The 17,060-nt window shown below is 36.6% G+C and overlaps 1 protein-coding gene across 1 annotated transcript in view; it reads right to left on the bottom strand.

The window, feature by feature from the left end:
- The window catches only part of LOC121378215, a 56,146-nt gene extending 43,349 nt beyond the window's left edge, over positions 1-12,797 (bottom strand). The window contains exons 1-2 of the mRNA XM_041506292.1: positions 12,048-12,797; positions 390-475 (exon numbers count right to left, since the gene is read on the bottom strand). Coding sequence (XP_041362226.1) covers positions 390-475; positions 12,048-12,188 — 227 coding nt within the window. The 5' untranslated portion in view covers positions 12,189-12,797. The remainder of the gene's footprint in view (positions 1-389; positions 476-12,047) is intronic.
- Between the last annotated feature and the right edge of the window lie 4,263 nt (positions 12,798-17,060).

Raw genomic sequence — 17,060 nt, 5'->3', positions numbered from 1 at the left:
TGTTTGTTGCCCACGCCTCGCCAAAATTCGCGCACATGGAAAACAGTGTAACGTGGTATTTTGTTCCCGTAGAATACTGACCCCCGGTCATTATTCGATAGTTAAATTCATTTTTCTACGGCATAAGGGTCAGTATTCTAAATCTGATGGGAAATGGCATGTGTGTTGTACAGATAGCCACAAGAGACAAGCACCTGTCGCGGTTGGATAGACAAGGACTGGAATGAGGAGGTGGACAGAGAAAGAAGTTGAAAGATAGGAGGAGTTGTCAGACCGGGAAGAGATGAGATGGAAGTTAAACGAGCGAAAGAGAAGGTGGCGGTGGGATAAAAAGATTTAAAAAAAAGTATTCTACGGGGGTCAAAATACCACGTGACAACGGTCCTTACCTTTTATAGCTGGTCTTGAAAAGTCTGATACAGATCAGTGTCAGTCTGACGTAACGACGGAATCTCACGATGGGCGGTACTCGAGTCTGAAACAAAATCATCAGTGAACTGGTTGCTGTGAAAGTAGTATTTATAAATCAAGCCGATTTTAATAAAATTATCACAGTAGCTGTTAATATCGGGGGTCGTTCAACAGTTCAAAAAGGGACGGGAAGGTAAATCGTGGGATGCGTTTCAAAACGCTATGCGGGGGGGGGGGGGGGGGGGGGGTACGTAGCTTTTCAAAACAAATAATCTAATTTTTATTCATAAAGTAAAATGAAGCCAGTCATGACAAGTGCTCTTAAAACAGTTGATTTTGATCTTGAATTTATAAATGAGTATAGAAAACAATATATATATATATATATATCTAAAATAATCGCTCGCATCGCTCGCGTCGCTCGCGTCCGGTTAGAGCTTTAACCTTTCTTGTCACCGTGACATAATTTCAACAAACAAGCATTGCTAGATTTTCTGTTTGTATATATATATATATATATATATATATATATATATATATATATATATATATATATGCCATTGTATATATATATATATACAAACAGAAAATCTAGCAATGCTTGTTTGTTGAAATTATGTCACGGTGACAAGAAAGGTTAAAGCTCTAACCGGACGCGAGCGACGCGAGCGATGCGAGCGATTATTTTAGAAATCATTGATTTCAATTGCTGCATCCTAACCGCACGCGTGCGACGCGACATATAAATCTGTCGCGTCGCGCGCGTGCAGTTAGGATGCGGCAATGGAAATCAATGATTTCTAAAATAATCGCTCACATCGCTCGCATCACTCGCGGCCGGTTAGGATAGAGCTTAAGAGGGGGCTGTCGAGCGTTAAATACTGTTCGATGAGAGGTTACAAACAATGTCACATTTGGCGTTTGTTCTTGCCAATAAAGATTTCGTTGTCATTTACCTTGCTCTTTGTCGTTTTCAAGACAACAATTGCTCTACATTTAGTAAGCATTACATCACTCCTGTTCCTTCTGTAGATTTCCTTAACAAAATTCATCATTCCACAATATTTTCACACACGTATTAATTAAACAAGACCTTCACCGTGTGACTATCTTATCTTTCCTTGGTTTGGTATATTCATTTTGATCGAATTTTGAAACTTTATAAAACAGATTATCATCCATTAAAGGCTTTTGTGGGAGATATCGCTGGCGCTATAATTGGCGCTATAATTTGACTATATGTACTATAATTTTCTAGGAGATATCGCGTGTTATAACCTTGATTGGTCAAATTTTAATCTCAAGACATTATTTTGTACGTCACTGTGTATGTTTCAGCGCTAAACCTATCATTAGTGACGTTCTGGTAGTTAACGAGTCTACCGCTGCCAAATATTGTTTTATATTCCCTTTGATCCAATATTGGAACTTTACAAAACAGAACACCAGTATATCGACATCGTGCATGATAATTCGACCATTCCTATACCATTATATTCCTTTTGATCGAATATTGGAACTTTACAAAACGTAACACCAGTATATTTACTACGGGCATGATAAGTCGATCGTTTCTACACAGGCCTTGATATTCCTTTTCATCGAATAATGCAGCAGCTATATCGGAACTTTACTAAATAGACGTTTAATAAACTAAGCACCGGTACATCTGACAACCTGACATTACAATTTGAGACCAGTGGTAACCCGAGTTCTACTTGCATATTCTGTTCGTTCAGTGTAGCTCGTTTTGCATGTGCGTGCGTGTGCTATCTTGCGGTACAGCATCTTTGTTCTTGTACAATTAAAATCACGACTGTGGTGTATATATAACAAGAACATGTTTGACTTTTAATTGTCGTCTGGTTTTACACAGGCATGTCTTACCGGACTTGAATACAAAGGGGTGCTGACATAAACGAGTTTCTATTCTTGTTAGTAAAGAGAAGCAGTAACCGGAGAACAGTACAATAAGAGAAAATTAAACTTCCTTTCATGTGATCTGAAATCCCACGTGGCGGGGCTTAGTAAACCAGAAGGCAACTCGACCTGGGCAAATATTTGATCCAATGGGTAAACAATTATTAGAAATAGTGTACAATTAGCTGACATAATGGTATATTTCTGTCAAAATCAATCGTACATACCAACATATAGAAGATATACAAAATTTCAAAGGGACATTTTAAACAGTTTAATCAATTGTAACGTCTTTTTGGCTAATACAGCCCTTTTAATGATTGAAGTTATACTAAAGTTACCCTGAAACATATCATGTTACAATGGAAGGAAGGAAGGAAATGTTTTATTTAACGACGCACCCAACAGCTTTTATTTACGGTTATATGACGTCGGACCTATCATGGTTAAGGACCACACAGATATTGAGAGAGGAAACCTGCTGTCGCCACTTCATGGGCTACTCTTTTCGATTAGCAGCAAGGGATATTTGATATGCACCATCCCACAGACAGGATAGTACATACCACGGTCTTTATGACACCAGTTGTGGAGCACTGGATGGAACGAAAAATAGCCCAATGGGTCCATCCTAGATCGATTGTTACAATGGATGTTAAGTCATAAGTGTCCTTTTAATTAATAGTTTGTCATATTTTATTCCGTTGTCAGGTACGGTAATACAAATTGTGTCTGAAAATGTTTATTAAACTATGAATACATGTAATCATGTTTTGTTTAAACTAATCACAAACATTTAACTGATTGAAATTAGATTATTTATTATGGATGATTAAGTATACAACATTATTCCCGACAATGCTGTTTTAACATGTTGATAACTCAAATACTTTTTTTCTTCTTTTTATAACACAATAAAGTTAGAGCCAATCGGAATAGTTGGTGCTATTGCTAATGTTAAATCCACAATTAGAATTGTCTGTCAATCAAATCCTATACCAAAGATTTTTATTTACTTTGTTCACTAAAAGGTGTCTGAAAATCAATAGAATAGATCGTGTAATTGGGTTTTTAGAAATAATTTTTAAATGTTTTTGAGGGAAATAATAAAAACTCTAAAATATTATTTTTAAAAGGTGGAAGAGAAGGGATGAAAGAAACAAACAAACAAACAAACAAACAATGAATGACACCGCAGGTCCAAACTACATATCGACTATTGGGCAAAAAGGAAAAGAAAAAAGAAAGCACGAAAAGAAACAAAGAAAGAAGAAGCATATCTGGAAGTTTGTCACATACTTTAACACACGTGGGCTCATTTTTATCACTGGTCGCTTTAGCCCGAGTACTGTAAGAGAGCTAGACGGACAGTTGGATGGTTATGAGAGCATCATAGCCATCCACATGTCCATCTAGCTCTCTTACAGCCAAAGTACTCGGGCTATGGTCGCTTCTGGTTAGTCTTTACTCTTCGTTTACGTATTTATGATCGAACCACCTCAGTTGATCCATTCAACTGATTAGGGGTTTTCTCGTTTCAACCAGTGCACCACAACTGGTCAAAAGCCATAGTATGTGCGTTCCTGTCTGTGGGAAAGTGCATATAAAAGATCCCTTGCTGCATTAGAAAACATGTAGCGGGTTTCCTCTGATGACTACGTATCAGAATTACCAAATGTTTGATATCCAATAGTCGATGTGCTCTAATGGTGTTGTTAAACAAAGCAAACTTTAAACTTTTACGTATTTAATTACCTTGGATCAGGTCCAAGGAAAATACTAATGTAGAAACGGTATGTAAATGTTCAGAAAGTAGCTGAAAGTAAAGCAATGGCTTCGAGGAGTCTCATCAGCCTCGGTAGCGTCGTGGTTAGGCCATCGGTCTACAGGTTGGTAGGTACTGGGTTCGGATCCCAGTCGAGGCATGGGATTTTTAATCCAGATACCGACTCCAAACCCTGAGTGAGTGCTCCGCAAGGCTCAATGGGTAGGTGTAAACCACTTGCACCGACCAGTGATCCATAACTGGTTCAACAAAGGCCATGGTTTGTGCTATCCTGCCTGTGGGAAGCGCAAATAAAAGATCCCTTGCTTCCTGTCGTAAAAGAGTAGCCTATGTGGCGACAGCAGGTTTCCTCTAAAAAACAGTGTCAGAATGACCATATGTTTGACGTCCAATAGCCGATGATAAGATAAAAAAAAAAAATCAATGTGCTCTAGTGGCGTCGTTAAATAAAACAAACTTTACTTTCGAGGAGTCTCGTTCAGTTACTAAATGTCGCTTCTGATTGTTTATTCTTATTTCCATGCTTATATATAAATAGCGTTCAAGTACGCTGTCCTGGGCACACACACCTCAGTTATCGAGGCTGTCTGTACAGGACAGAGGGTTAGTGTTTAGTGTGAGATAAGTCGGTGTAGTTTACCAGGATACGAACTCAGTACCTAGCAGCCTTAAGTCCGATGACCTAACCACTACACCACCGAGACCGAAAACTGTTTTGTAATACTTTAGTGACGTTATTTGTTGAAAGTCGGTGGGTGCGACCTCCGTGGTTTCCCAAACAAACATACACTTGATAACTTGTATTACAACCATTTAAGACCCTCGCTTTTATCCTACCGATACTTCAACACATTTCTCTTCAGTAAACTGCCATTGCTGAAGTAGATGTTAAATATTTTTCTTGTGGATAATAGAATTGCCCACGTAACATAAGTCTGAGTTGCGGGTGTTTCGTAATCTATATGGGTGGGGAAGTTTGTGTCACTTCCAACATATAGGTCAGCATACACTAGTGTTACACAATCATTAATTCTCTTTTAAAATGATTTTAAATATAATTGTAAATAACGTTTTAAAATATTACACACGTAGCAACAGTTATAGAAATGTAATTTCTGCTAAACACATTATTATTATTATTAATTACTATTATTATTATTATTATTATTATTATTGTTGTTGTTGTTGTTGTTGTTGTTGTTGTTATTATTATTATTGTTATAAAATAATAAGAATAATACCAGCACAGGTTTACTATAAAACATTTGAGGTAATACATCATTATATAAAAACGCAAACGTGTAGTAGTGTGACTCATTACTATTGCATGTATACACACACACACACACACACACACACACACACACACACTATCTTTCTCTCGCTCTCTCTCTCTCTCTCTCTCTCTCTCTCTCTCTCTCTCTCTCTCTCTCTCTCTCTCTCTTCAAACACACACACACACACATTACACAAATACGTTTGGGTAAATCCAGGGCTAAATTTTGGTGCCTTGCATTTTATATGGCTATTTTTGCCACTTAAAAATTGAACGTAATACGTTTTACACATTATGAACAGCCGTGGGCAAATTCAGGTTGATTGTGTTTATGGCTAGCGTTTTCAATGGCCATTTCTGTCCCTGGATACGAATCCAGTGGAATTTTTGGTCTGCGACGATGTTTCACACACACACACACACACACATACACACACACACACACACACACACACACACACACACACACACACACACACACACACACACACACACACACACACACACACACACACACACACACACACAAGACACAACAGTGGGAAAACACATAGTGGTTAACTGAAAGATTTCAAAAAATGAAAACATGAGAATAGTTAAAAGCCAAAAAAGTCAGAGAAATTACCTTCTTCCCTTCTGGTTTTGGTACCAGTTACACCCTCAGTATTTACATAATGTGTATTTAAACAGTATACCAGACTTGTTTATGACATCACTGATTGGGTTTTCAGTCAATATTGAAATTTCAGCTATGCGTTTGAATTAATTTCTCTCATTATTTTTTCAGTTTCTTGCTACCTCTTTGATGGCATTTTCCTTGTTATTTCGCGTATTTTCTTGCCGTGCCAGGTAAAGGAATAAAAGGTGTAAGAACAAAATGTGTACTTTTCCACTATATTGTTCATGGCGGTTATCTGAGCAGAAGCTTTAATCATTTTTAGTTCTACTTTATCCTAACTGTTGGTTCATATATTGTATGCGTTAATGGTGTCAGTCATTGAATTTGCATTTTGTAAATTTGCTCAGACGAAACTCCTGAACATTTCCCATACTTTTTCATTTTGTAGAATGCTTTAGTCAACCAGAATTTGATTTTCCACTGCTTTGGGGTAAACCTGTTTGCTTATTCAATCAAGACAAACTGTTTTAGCTACAATTTCACTAAGTCTTGCACTGCCTTTTTTCAGCCACTTGAAACTTTGATTCCGATACATGTATGTTGTATATATTACTATTCAGAAAGCATTCTCTTCGACTTTGAATCTACGTGGAATTTTAACGAGAGGACTACAATTTGGTCTCATCTATAAGTAAATATACATAATGTGTATACATAGCGGTAATATACTGTACAACATGGTGTATTGTCAACGGTTTTGGTGTAAATAAGGATGATACCGATACTATATTATAATTTATGGAACAATGGCTGACAACAGAAAGTTATTACTTACAAGAGGTAATCTCATCTTGAACTGATCAAGCTAAATGACATACATATACTTTCATATATACAAGTACATGGGCGTAGCGTGGTATGGATCGGAGGGGGGGAGGGGGGTTCAACTATGAACCTATCGGGCCCTTTTATCTACATTGTCCCTGGACACTTATATATTAAATAACATAATAATGGACTGTAAAACAAATTCTAGCCAAAGCGATGGCAGGGGGGTTCAGACGAAACCCCGACACACACACACCCGTCCCCCTCACCCCCCCCCCAGCCTACTCCCCTACATGTAGCTAATATTGTTGAAAGTGCAAGTATATGGAATGTTTTGATCATAACACCATATCGAAAGTTTGGTGTTACGAAATGACACCGTTGTTATTTGAACAATCAGATACGCGAATATAACTAGAAACATGTATATTAGTCCTATAGATTAGCCTACACGTGTCAAAGATATTTTCTTTTTATAATAAACGCGTCACCGTGTATATATATATATATATGTATATATATATATATATATATATATATATATATATATATATATATATATATATATATATATATATATATATATATATATATATATATATATATATATATATATATATATATGTATATATATAATATATATATATATATATATATATGTATATGTATATATATATATATATATATATATATATATATATATATATATATATATATATATATATATATATATATATATATGTATGTATGTATATATATATATATATGTATATATATATGTATGTATATATATATATATGTATATATATATGTATATGCGTGGACATATCGATCGGACTTTAAACTTTTAGATCTGCGTTCAAAATTTTATGTCGAAATTACTTCTGTTTTTTTAATATTATTAAATAGTCCGATCCTCTCTTCTTTCTCTTATCTAATTTTGGACTGTCCTAAAATGCTCCAAATTATATAAATATTCGGCCGAGCAGTCAATTCTTTTTTCTTTTTGGCTTGTAACCTTTTTTTTTTTTTTTTTTTATTCTATTAACTTTTTTACTAATTGCTATTTTCAAAATTCTGCCCATGTTCAACACCCTCCCCCCCCCCCCCCCCCCACCCCCTCCATCCCGAGTCAGGCCACCGATCTTATCGGAGGTCGGACTCGGGATGGTCATGTTCGAAACCCTAGTGGTATATGGGCACGTTAAACTAGTTATCATCATCACCAATTATTAATAAAGCGACTTTTTGTAAAACGCTGACTTTTGACGTTGCATCCGGTGAATTCCATTCATTCATTTGTAGGTTAGCATAGCGACAGCATGTAATGATTCTTCGGAAAATAGCTCATTCTTATCGGACGTTAGTTTGGACATTTCGGACTTGTCGCATTTGTCTGTTTATTCTAATGCTACCTCGATTGGTGAGGAAGAAGGAATAAATCCGTTAGGGGTACTTCCCTATCAGTTTGAACCGGAGTACACCGACGATGATCCGGTGAACCAAATGAGGTCAGCCTATTTGCAGCCCGGAGCCCGGACGTCGCCCGGTTGCAAAAACAAAGCCTGAATGTTAATGCCGAGGTGTACATTGTTCATATTTGGCACAAAGATACACCTCAACACGATGCATTTGTACATATGTTAAAAAAAAAAATTGGGGGAAAATATTTTTTTGAAAAAATTCGGTAGGCCTATCTGTTTTTGTCTTCGGGCGATGTTCGGGATTTCGTTATGTACAGCCCGAACATGAAAAATGCGATTGTTTCTAAAAATATATTTTTCCTACATTCCTCATGCTTTCGTGTTATGCCGGTTAGCGCGTCACGGGGTCACGTGACTTAACTCTTGGAGTTCGGAGGCTTTTTGGCAAGCGATGGGGAAAACGCGACTTTTTATTGCGAATATATTAAAAACGGGTAAAAAAAAAAGAAAAAAATATTTTATTAATACTTCATATATATTGTAAAAGGTATACGTAGATACCAAACAATAGTGAATTACGTTTTTGATAAATGTAGACCTTTAATGTATTTGATGTTTATGTCCATGCAGTTAAGGTTCAACCATGCTGTCCAGGGAACAAGTCTCGGTTATCTAGTATCCCTGTCAATGTAGTCTTCAGAGAAAAACTGCCTCATTTTCCTATTAGTACCAGGGATCTTTTGTATGCACTTCCCCGCAAATTGGTCAGCACATACCATGACCTTTAATATATTATTCGTTGGGCACTGGCTGGGACGAAAAAAATCCCAGTTATAGAATGGGTCCACGGAGGGGATACGATCCAACGACTCGAGGACCCCAGGCGACCGTTCTACTGACTGGGCTAGATCCCTTCTCTATCCATGTCTATGACACACGTTAAATATTACTAAGTCATTGTTAAATGTAGAACGTTATCTCACTTATGAAATCCCTGTTTATCTTAAAGTAATATATACAAGATTTAGATGTAGTAACTTTACCAAGGAAGATATAATAATATAGCCTATACTTAAAGACTCTCTCCTGGATCATGGATTAAGATATATTGGGGATGAACTCCATATTTTGCTTGTATGTAAGCGTTATAATGTACTAAGAGATCACCATATTTATAAATTTATAAAAAATAATTAATTGCAAACCTTTATAGACGTTATGACATCAGAAAATTTTGATGTATTATTTAATGTATGTCTTTATCTTTATAATGTGCAAAACCTTAGAAATACTTAAATATTTAAATATATACCTATAGTATACTGTGCAAATACTGCACATGCGCAAACATGTATAACAGTTTCTGACTGTATTATGGGCCTATGGCCTGTATACTGAATAAAAATTGTTTTTTCTTGTTAAATATTATGAGTGGTCAGGCCCGTAGGAACGATAGCTGGAGTAGGTGGAACAACCTCTAGAACAGAGGGCATATTCTTTAAACAAAACAAACTTTAACTTGGGTATCGGTTTCGTTTCGGAGTCGGTACTGGGACACGAACCCAGTAACTACCAGCTCTATTTACGACGGCTTAATCACCGTCATACAGACTGGTAGAGTAGGCGATCTCCAGGGTGGAAATTATATAAAATACGTGAGAACTGTTAGTTTCCCAGCAACCCCGACTCACTGGGAGAAATATATTAAATATATAAAATGCATTTGAATTTAAATGTGATTCAACAAATGGGAGTCTTTTCATAACGTGTACAATAAGCTACACGAATTTAAATTGAAACGTGAGCGCTTACTGTCCGAAAGGTTTGGGGCGGTTTATCTTCGGCATATATATTAGCAAATTATAATTTTTATGGTCGCCTCTTTGGTTAATATTGAATCAAATTAAACGGGTTCTCTCCACCACTACCCACCCCCACCCCCACCCCACTTCACCTTCCACCTTTTCCTCTTTTTTTTTTCTCCCCCCCCCCCCCCCCCCCCTTTTTTTTCTCTTTTTTTTTTAGCACTGACGGATCTCTTATAATATACGATTTTCCGCAGACAGGATAACACATACCATGCAATTAAATGTGTATCGTGGAGAATGCGCTCGGTATGTGTTTGACGAAAGACTCAACCACCACATTGAGCCTAGCGGTCAAACCACCCTGAATTAGACCTAGTAATATACATACTGGTATATTATGCTCTAAAAGGTAAAAAGGCAACATATTTGTTTAGAGTTGTTTTAAATAAACTTTATCTTGTATCATATATTTTTTCTTTATTTTGTTAGAAGTCTTCCTCAAAATACTGCTTAAGCTGCATGTTATATATAAACTTTGTCTTGTGGGATGTAGCCCAGTGGTGAAACGTTTGACTAATGCGCGGTCGGTCTGCGATCGATCCCTGTCGGTGTGCCCATTGGGCTATTTCCTGTTCCAGCCAGTGCACAATGACTGGTATATATCAAAGTTGCAGTTTGTTTTGCTTAACGACACCACTAGAGCACATTGATTTATTAATCATCGGCTATTGGATGTCAAACATTTGGTAATTGTGACATATAGTCTTAGAGAGAAAACCCACTACATTTTTTCCATTAGTAGCAATGGATATTTTATATGCACCATCCCACAGACAGAATAGCACACACCACGGCCTTTGATATACCAGTCGTGTGATCGATACTAGACAGACAGCTCATCAAGCAGGCCCCAATAATTATTAATAAAATATATTATTGGTAGTAAATCTTAAGGCAGAAATGAATTTTACTTGTAGAATGCAGGAAATTGCATTTCAGGACATCTAGTTTTCAAAATTATACGGGGGAGCATACTTCCGAACCCCCATGAAACTTTGCCTTGCATCCTCGATCTCAGCCCTCCTCCCTACCCCAAACCAGTGATGGGAGTGGCAGTCCTCTCTAAAAAATAGAAATGGTGCATCATCCTGGATAATGACAGTTTTTCTATAGATAAAAACGTGGTCGTGATTCCTCGGAGTAGTTACGACCTTGTCCAAATGTCCCTTTGACTAGCTTTGTGCAGTTGTTCGATTTTGAATGTGATATCCATTTTGTTCTTCAGATTTATAAGCTGTAAATTATTTCAAACTACATTCGAGAAGTTTTTTTATAGGTTTTCTTTGAATATGTGTAAAATTAAATTCAATTGTAGAATATTAAAGTGACAGACTAGTTTTTAAACACAACAGCGTATATTTGTCACTATTAGAACCGTGTTTGATAACTGAAATCACACATTACTTAGATTTTATTGTTTAGATTATCCATTTCATAGACCCAAGTGTTTCTAGTCATCCTAGCGTTTCTAATAATACAAAATGCATTTTACTTGTTTTTAAAAACGCACGTACCTCCGAGAAGAATTTGGGATCGAAAGACAGACGAAAATGATTTCAAGATCGAGATAAACGGTATTTGATACGAAATGGTAGCGAGTTTAAAATCCTTCATATTACCCAACAATAGTGTTTCGAACAATGTGAAATTATTATAAGAAATGGAAATTGGTACCAAATTCTGTTTCACAAACCACTAACCATGACAAAGATATTAACATCGACTTCTGCCCAGGACAAACAACCCTGATCTATTGAACATCAGTTGAATATAAGAAAGAAAACGAATTAAAATGAGAAGCAATTTAATCTCTTGGAAGACCACTTGCAAGATGAACGTTTGCGATTAAATTTGTCATTTAAATGTGACTAAGCTTCTTTCTTTTTTTTAATTAAAATATTTTTTATTTACTCACCACGTGCGTCATATACTGACTGGAATCGGCGGTGTGTTGGTGAGTCCATCGCTTACTGTCCCGCCGTCGACGTGCCTTGGACATGGTCACTTTGATGAACGTCACCTTTGGTCGACGCACCAGATACTCTAAACTTTTCATCCTTGCCGCCGCAGTTTACCCAGTATTGCTTTCTAAACTACACCGCGTTTCTGTGTACTGGATATTGCGAAAAATCCGTTTTAAATAACACCCACAATCCCAAAACAGTGTGCTCTTTTTTTCGTTTTGGTTCTTTTTCTTTTTCTTTTTTTTCTTCTTTCTTTTTCTTTTTTTCTTCTGCTGTTTTGTGCAATATCAGTGCGCTTTATTGATTTGTGTTTTATTGGTTTTTCAGACGTCAATGACATAAAAGTCGTTTGTGGTAAGACCCATTATTCGGAGATTTTCATCAGCTATGGTGTTATGTTGTCGTGCATGTTAAAAATCTGGAAAACTGAAACCGATTTGCTGAAATGGATGTCTTCTTTCGTCACTTATATTTTAATACAAATATATTAATAATCCGTAGCACTGAACATTTGTAGTATTATTGTTCCCAATATTGTTGAGTTTTAAGGACTTTTTCTTCCTCTGAAATGTCCTTCTAAAACCGTCATATGACAGCAAAGCTTTTGGCGACAAGATCTTCCTTGGTTACGGTTTGATACAATTTAAATACTATGATGTTAACAAATATTTCAGAGCTTTTTTTTAAAGAAAATCCTTATAAATTTCAAACCACAATAGATTATTTTAATGTTAAAGAAGGTTCATCTGCCAGTGGACACTTCTGTTTGCAATCGAATACTATGATGTTTACAAAGATTTCAGAGCTTTTTAAAAAGAAAATCCTTATAAATTTCAAACTATAATAGATTGTTTTACTGTTAAAGAAGGTTTATCTGCCAGTGGACACTTCTATTTGCAATCGAATACTCGTCTTAGTCTAGTTTAAACCGACATCGATTAGACGCTCATATTTATAAACTAGTAATTCAATTAGATCCAAAAATATTAATTAAAGTGCGTATATATTTGTATATAGCATTGCCCAAAACAAGCACAAGAACTAAGGCATATTTTTTTATTGGAAACACGAACTGTTCAGCAAGAGATCATTACCGGGTCAATATTATTACCAATACACCGGTTGAATACAAATTGTCACATATTGTGAATTGGGAGATCTTTCGACACAGCAAATAATAGTATTTTCTCAATGATTGATCGAGACTGTGTACAGTCGTGTGTTGAATGCTTTGGGTTTTTTTTTATTAACTATGACACGTATTGATACAAACGCCTTATTGATGAACTAGGGCTGTAAAAAAGAGTCATTCATTGCATACTGTATGGTGTCCGCCAAGACTTGACGATTTATCGTCCGTATAGACACTGGATAGGTGGATTATATTTCAATTGAAATATACGTCGGCATATTAACCGGGTGTTACTAACTGTACGGGGTAGTGTAGAATATAGTATTTTAAATTGGCGCTAAGGGACGGTCCATAAATGTCAATGGTTTTCATAATCCTAACAATGTTAGGATTGGGTTTGCCCCCCCCCCCCTCTCCCCTAATCCTAACATAAAAACAATGATATAATGTGTACATGGCGTTTACCCCCTCCCCCTTGTTTCGAATTGTAAGAAACATTGACCTTCGATGGACCGATGTTTTACCTGAAAAGCAATCCGAACATGGCTTTTACCCCCTCCCCCCCCCCCCCTTCCGAATTGTTCGGATTGTGAAGCACATCGATATTTATGGACCGTCCCTAACACCATTGAAGATGTATGAAGTTCAATAACCGTAGTATTAAAATATACAGAAGTGTCGTTACACAAAAACTTTATTTCCTTTTTTTTGTCTATATTATTATTTTCATTTGTAAGTTATTAGATTTTTTTTTTTTTTTTTTTTTTTTTTTTTTTTAGGTTATTATGGTGGATTGGCGGATGTTTTTTCTTTTTGGGGCGGGGGTGGGGGGGGGTCTTTCTTTTCTGTTTTTCCTTCTTCTTGCTCTTCTTCTTCTTCTTGTATTTATTCTCCTTCATGTGCTGTTCCCCATCGTGGTGCAGAGTTGGCAACACGTATGAGTTTCCTTGAGAGAGGTGAATACAGCACATATCCGGGATCTCTTGAACATTTTAAGATTAGTTCCATAAGCATCTGTGATGTTTTGAAATGTGTTTTTTGTTTGATGTTGATAATTCGGTGCCATATCGGTTTGTTTACCACAGCTCGATTCACTGTTTTCAGGGTCTGACCATAGCGTTTAGTTTTGTCTTTTTCATATTTAATATTTATATACTTCATCATGTCTTTCATAAATGCGACTCTTTCATGGCTGTCTACGCTATTTTTATTCTAAATTCTAAATAATATTGATGCTGCTCATCATGTACTTTGTATGTAATGTTTTTTGTTCTAGAGGAAAGTCAGCGTTGATGGCTTTAAATCATTGCTTCACATTTGATTATATATAACCAGCTTCGGTGGCGTCGTGGTTAGGCCATCAGTCTACAGGCTGGTAGGTACTGGGTTCGGATCCCAGTCGAGGCATGGGATTTTTCATCCAGATACCGAGTCCAAACCCTGAGTGAGTGTTCCGCAAGGCTCAATGGGTAGGTGTAAACCACTTGCACCGGCCAGTGATCCATAACTCGTTCAACAAAGGCCATGGTTTGTGCTATCCTGCCTGTGGGAAGCACAAATAAAAGATCCCTTGCTGCCTGTCGTAAAAGAGTAGCCTATGTAGCGACAGCGGGTTTCCTCTAAAAAACAGTGTCAGAATGACCATATGTTTGACGCCCAACAGCCAATGATAAGATAACAAAAATCAATGTGCTCTAGTGGCTTCGTTAAATAAAACAAACTTTACTTTTACTTGATTATATATTAAACATTATTTTCACATACATTTTACATACATTATACATGGTGTAATACAATTAGTGAATACGGGCTTACATTGATCCTACATATTGAAAATTTTACGGTTTTTTACCTTATTTTTTACACGGTAATTCAATATACACTGTAGGTCTTGCGATGCCGGTACAGAATGTATGTGCTGTGTCAGCGAACCCCTCCTACTTGCATAATCAGATGTCCGAAGCCCCTCTACCACTCTACCCCCTGGTGTACGTACTTTATGGATCCCTCCTTAATATGCGTATAAAGCAAATGTCAAACTCGTCTGAGATGCGATCGGTCGCAGGATCAATCGTTCTCGATAGACTCGGTAGTCTCCCCTATATCAAGTACTGCCTCTCGACTATCGTACACAAAAGGCCGTGTATGTACTGTGGCAAATTGTATTTAAAATACGCGGTTTTCGACTAGGCTACATCGACGAGTGTTTATGATTTGTGATGAAATATATAAGAAAACAAAGTTGATTTAGTATAATTCTAAGGGGATTCCTAAATGCTGTCCTCCTATAGACGAGGCACTAGATAGAGATTCATGGAATCAACCACTATTATACTCTACATTGTGCAGAGTTACAAAGCCATCTTAGTGCTAAGATCACCTTAAGTACAGACCTACAGGCCAACCCGCCTCCCCCCCCCCCAAAATTTTTTTTTTTAACAAAAATTACTGGTTATTGATACTGATGATAAAAGTATGTAACTTCCCTGAAATGGCTGAACAATGGTATTTTAGAGCCTCTAGATTTCAAAATTTCCGGGGGGGGGGGGGCGCTATCCCCCCGGACACCCTAGTATCTTGCACCTTCCATGCTCGTTCGTTCAAAGAATTCATCACACACACACACACACACTCACACACACACACACACGCACACACACACACACACATCCTAGTTACGGCCCTGAACTATATTGAGATCATTATGTAAAACGGAGCCTTGATCACGTATTACAGTTTTGTTGTTCAGAGTGTGTTAAATTTGTTGGGCCTAGACTATTGAGCCTACAAGAAACAAATATATATATATACTCTTCAAAAAAGTAGGGGAACTCTAATAATAATTTACAATTGCCAAAATTGTAAGGTATATTAGCTGTGGGGAATGGTTATATGATAATAGTGAATTAATTGGGCAAACATTACAATCGGTAGTTCAGTATGACAGTAGGTTTTATGACCACCAAAGATCTTGAAGGACAATTGGGCTCAGAATTGAAATTTGAAGGTTGACGGTAAATCGCAAATTCAAACAATAAAAATGACTAAAAACAAAACAATAACAAATCTATGATCAACAGAATGAAAAATATTGACAGAAATAATGTTCCACAGTGATTAATGGACCTTCCTGGAAATTGTCAACATCGAGAATGACACCCCACGCACGGGTACGTGGCAACTGTGTGATGCATGTGTAGACTATGGAATGTGTTTCTGTGTTGAAAAACAGACCTGAACGTTCTTTACTAGGATGTCTGTGGTCAAAACGTATGTTCGGTCTAATAGTTGATATTAACATTAATATTTCAGGTTCACCATACCTTTTTAGAAGAGTATATAGGCCTTCCCTTGAATCCGCCCCTGATTGTGAGGGACTGCTAAATTGGTTACTATGGTAAACAAAATATTTCATTCATTTTGTTTGTAACCATGTCAAAAGGATTGGAAAAGGGGAAAATAATTTAACACGTTGTTAAATCAGTTATTCTATAATTTCGACTACTAATAATTTGACCCTGTCAAAAATAACTATATGAAGAAAATAATATCCACGACTTGATGGAAACATGTTTTCCCCATTATTATATATACATTGTATATTGTTATATATTGTATATTTTGAGTACTGATATTTTTATTAAAACTAATATCCTTGTCAACACGTCGAAACAGGTATTCATTAATTTGCCTTTACAGCGTTAAACAACTTCTCAAGTATGTTTATTAGTGCCATCATATTGTTTCGGGTGTGATACACGTGAAGTGTATACACGCATAATTCTGAATCAGACAAAAATCTATGTACCGATTGATCCTCGTTTACAAATAA

This window comes from Gigantopelta aegis, chromosome 8, assembly GCF_016097555.1.
Source record: "Gigantopelta aegis isolate Gae_Host chromosome 8, Gae_host_genome, whole genome shotgun sequence".
Classification (NCBI taxonomy): domain Eukaryota; kingdom Metazoa; phylum Mollusca; class Gastropoda; order Neomphalida; family Peltospiridae; genus Gigantopelta; species Gigantopelta aegis.
This window is presented reverse-complemented; position numbering and strand designations above follow the sequence as displayed.